Genomic DNA, 4,617 nt, shown 5'->3' on the forward strand with positions numbered 1-4,617 from the left:
CTTTTAATGGGGCTCAAACAAGGGCCTAATCTTGTAAACGGTGAACGTTTGCAGGAATGAATAGAATTGGATTATCTTTATGGTTTAATGTTCTACTTTCGCTTTTGAGGGATCTGATCATCTTATCGAATGTGTTGAGATGTAAACAGTGAGATTGCATTGCATAAATGACGATTGGTTTATTTTGTTATGATGCAAATGCCCTACTTTTTGCTTTTAGGGGAACTCATGGATTTCATTTGGAAAAAATAATTATCTTTACGATATTCCCTAATGTGACTCACAGGCTTCCCAATTCTGCTTGAGGGCAGGGCCCATAAACGTAATTAATTTGGGAAAAATTAACAGCTTGCTACACACACCTAAGACCTGCGCAAGAATTGCTGTATATTTTTTATGTGCAGTGAAATTATTTTCTGCTCGATTTTGCACTGTATTTAGCAAACCATATTTGGCATCAAGCTGTATTCACAAAATTCTGCACATTTTTATTGTGTAATAAAAGGATGAGTATGTATAGGTGCTAATATTTTGGATATGAAATGTGCCTAGCAAGGTTAAAACACATTGATGAGAAGGAAAATAAATAATCAGAAGTGTTTGGTTTTTAATCTGTTTTTTATATGTTGCTTACTTGTTTATGTGCTTGAAGTAAGTTTGTTAAGGTAAAAAATGATGGGCATCATATGGAAAGAGCTACTGTAGACTAATATAGTAACAATATGAAAAATGCTCAAGTTGTTGCAAAATTGGAATGGAGGAGGATTTGGAGAACATGCTGCTGATTGTCACGCATTAACAATTGAGGCATGCTTCATAAGGTGGACTTGACAGTATTAGATAGTATTAAAGTGGAACAAAACTTATAATCTTCGTTGTTATTGAAGTTGGAGTGTAGATTCGGTATCTGAAAGTGGTCAATTGTAGAAATGAAAATGTTGATCCATCTTAACTACACCAAGCTTCTGTTGGGGTGTGCCTGGTTTCTATAAGAGTGGAGATTATCAATTAATTTGAATTATTTTATCTTACTTAATAGAGAAACTCAGCTGTCATTTCTGTCATTACACTGTTAATTAACATCGACACATGTATTACTTGTGTAATTGCTTTTGGAGTTTTCAGTTATTGGTGATTAGTCTGTTTGACTGTGTTTAAGAGTTATTTTTCTAGAAAGTATGCTGAATTTACTTTTATGCACAACCACACATGCTTTTAACTTTAGTGTGTGAGATGACTCGAATCGACTCAAATCATCTAAGCCTTTTTCTCAAGTTCTGATAGTATTACTTTGTCAAATGAAAGTGTGCTTCTTTGAGGAAGTTGAGGTTCTCGGATTTCCATATTTTCTCCATATGAATGGAAATGTTTTTATAGCTAATTGTATAAAGCTACTTAACACTTATTTTCTCATTTTCTGGGCTCTATTTATTTTTTGATAAGAGTGCAAATTCTTATTTGCCTATACATTAAGTGCAGGTTTGTTATGTAGCATCGGATATTACTTGATTATACAATGATCTAGATTTAACCTTTATTTTTATTTATTTATTTATTTATTTATTATTATTATTATTATTATTATTATTATTTTTGGGTTCTGACCCTTATTATAAAACGTGCCATGAATCAGTTCGTGTTAGGGCTCTTACGCCAGTATGCAGAAATGCAAATAATTCGTGCGCACATTTGTGTGTAGCAATCCTATTTTCTACGGTATGGCTATGTTGGTTGCATGGTGAACTATTCGACGAATTATCAGTTAAAATTAGGGAACCAAGGTACTTTATGTGCGTCGAGTATGAGCTCTAGGACTCGTCTAATCTCACTTCTAACATGGCATCGAGGGTACGACCCTCATGTCAAATTTCATTCTTTAGATGATACAACAACTAATTCTTGCTCATGTTTAAAATCGATGAAATTTCGATTTGGAAATAAGTTGATTGAATAAACTATTTTAGTATTTGACATTTTAGGCTCATTTGGAAAGAATTTATAAATGTTTAAATTATGGATGGATGGAAATGAATGAATGATTAATAGATTGATAATAATTGTGAGTCCATTTAAATGTGGGCTAAGAATGGAGTTTGATTAATTGAGGTCAATTATAAGCCCCATTAATTTTATTTACATTACATTTCATTTTTCTCTCTCCAATTTTCAACTATACAATCTTCCATAATATTAATATTACACGCAAATCGAAAATTTTTCCTTCTTTTTCAATCACTTATTTTTCAAAAAAATACTATTTCATCCATTAAATTTTCCACATAATGGGGGCCAAACAGGGGCTAAATTGATTTATAAAGTTTGTCACAAAATGAGTGGTGACAAATAGGTAGTACTTTTCATACCATAATTTCAGTGGCGTAAAACTACGCTTATTGAACTAGTGTCAAAGATTACGTACAATGCTTAAACAAATATTCGCCCGTCTCATTTATGTAGGCTGATTTTGTTTTTTTTACACGGATTAGGAAATCTTATTTAATATTATTGAAAAAGTAATTTTTGTTAAAAACTTTTTAGTCTACCCTTACTTATCGTTGTATAATTTCAAGGTTAAGTGAAAAAATTTTGTTATAATTAAACAATTAAATAAGTGTATATTGATAAAATGAACAAAAAAAAATGTCCTCAATAAAAAAATATGATTATATAATTGGAACAAGCAAATAAGAAAAGTCAACTTAGGGTCCATTTGATTTCAAAGATGAAATTTGGGTGGAAAGAAAACGAATTTCAGGGAATTGAATTGTTTAGAAATTGTTTTCTTGGGAATTGTCAATTTATTGTGTTTGATTGGTATAATTTTTCAAGTGGAAAAATAGTTTTTTTGGTATTTGTTTGACTTTGTTTTACATGAAAATTATCAATTAAATAGATATAATTTATTGATATTGGGGATGAAATTTGTTTCTATTGCGAATAAAAAAATCAAGAAAATCATTATCTTTTGATGTTCGTTTGTCTTTATTTTATATGAAATTTGTCAATTAAAGGGAAATATTTTTTTATAATAATTCTTAAAATTTGTTTTCATTTCCAAAAAAAAAAAATGGAAAAAAAAATCGTTACAGTAAGATGGAAATCAAAAAGTTTGAAATTATCAACGTGGCCAAAGAAAGCTGAAAAGGTTTTTCATGGAAAATTTTTCCTATCAAAAATCACAAAAGTTAGAAAATCTTCATCATTTTCCATTTTCCATGAAAAATGGTAGACAATCAAATAAGGCCTCATATAAATAAGACGGAAAGAGTACATTTTAAATACAAATGTTACGATACTAATATATTGATACGTATGACAATGACACAATACAAATTAATAAATTGAATTTTCCAAATTTCTTTCTAAAATAGACAACGAAAATATTTCCACAAATCATTATTTATTATCCTCACATGGCCAGTAGTATCTGACTAGAAATTTCCTGAATTAGGTAAATCCTTCGATCTGTAACCACAGAAAGCCAACTACGAATGTCCACGTGGACCAAACCAAGAATTTTAAAATTTTTTCTTGTCTTTAATCTTAAACAGCGATAAAAAATAAAAAATAAAAAATAAAAACAATATTATGTCCTATAATCCCGTAGTTTTCTGCTTACAAAGTACAAACCCAGAAAACAACTTCTGAAATGGCTGGGTCCCTCCAACTTCCCATTATCGACCTCGCTTCCTCCGACTGCATCTCCACCTCTTCGTCAATTCGTCAGGTCTACTCTATTCCCACTGTTATTTGATGCATAAGCCTGTACATAAATTGATGTGCTATATGCAGTTTCCAATTTGTACTAGCTTTTTGTTTCTATTGGGCAATGTTTGTTTTGTGAAGGAATAAGAAAATTGGCTTCTTCACATAATAATACACGTTTTAAGCTTAGCCAAACATGCTGATTGAATTTGGTGTTCTATTTTAACCCCCTGTTTGATCCCAATCTTTTGAGAATAGATTTTGTGGAAAGTTGATTTTCCAGAGTATCTGTGGTCAAAAACTAAGGAAAAGTTTTGGATTTATTTGTAAAATTATTTTATTTGGAGAATGTATGATTGGAAATGAGTTTGAGGAAAAATTTCATTGGATACTATGTTGTGGTTAAAATGGTTTATTGATATCCCACATAATAGTTAGTATGTGTGAGAAATAACTGATATGTTGATAAAAAATAAAAAATACGAGTTATTAGCGCTCATGCAATGCTCAAAACTAAACAAGTACACCCTAAGGAGATGTTTATAGCTAAAATAAAAAATTTATGCATATGTACTTTATGCATAATTTTGTGCAATTACTTATCCCATGTATGGCTAATGTTTGAAATGATCATTCCTACTGCACATTTTGTTGGACCACAAGTACTATCCATTTATCCACCACTCATTTCTATCTATTTATAAATTATACATTTATATAAACTTCCCAAACAAGCATACATGTATGCGTGTATGTATAGGTTGCAGGATTTATTAATGAATGTTTTAGTATTTGAATATTTGCTTACAATAGATTGTATAATGTTGATGAAATACTATTCCTTTGAGAATGCTCATGCTGTACAAGTGTTCTGTCGTCTGTTTATGATAAGTGAATTTTCTCCTGAGGTTT

At 30.4% G+C, this 4,617-nt stretch overlaps 1 protein-coding gene across 1 annotated transcript in view; it reads left to right on the forward strand.

Annotated features, from left to right (window-relative positions):
• Positions 1-3,584: 3,584 nt before the first annotated feature.
• Positions 3,585-4,617, forward strand: part of LOC111381733 (UPF0676 protein C1494.01-like) — a 9,509-nt gene continuing 8,476 nt past the window's right edge. Inside the window, exon 1 of the mRNA XM_023005546.1 lies at positions 3,585-3,727. Coding sequence (XP_022861314.1) covers positions 3,650-3,727 — 78 coding nt within the window. The 5' untranslated portion in view covers positions 3,585-3,649. The remainder of the gene's footprint in view (positions 3,728-4,617) is intronic.

This window comes from Olea europaea, unplaced genomic scaffold (genome assembly GCF_002742605.1).
Source record: "Olea europaea var. sylvestris unplaced genomic scaffold, O_europaea_v1 scaffold2360, whole genome shotgun sequence".
In the NCBI taxonomy this organism is placed as follows: domain Eukaryota; kingdom Viridiplantae; phylum Streptophyta; class Magnoliopsida; order Lamiales; family Oleaceae; genus Olea; species Olea europaea.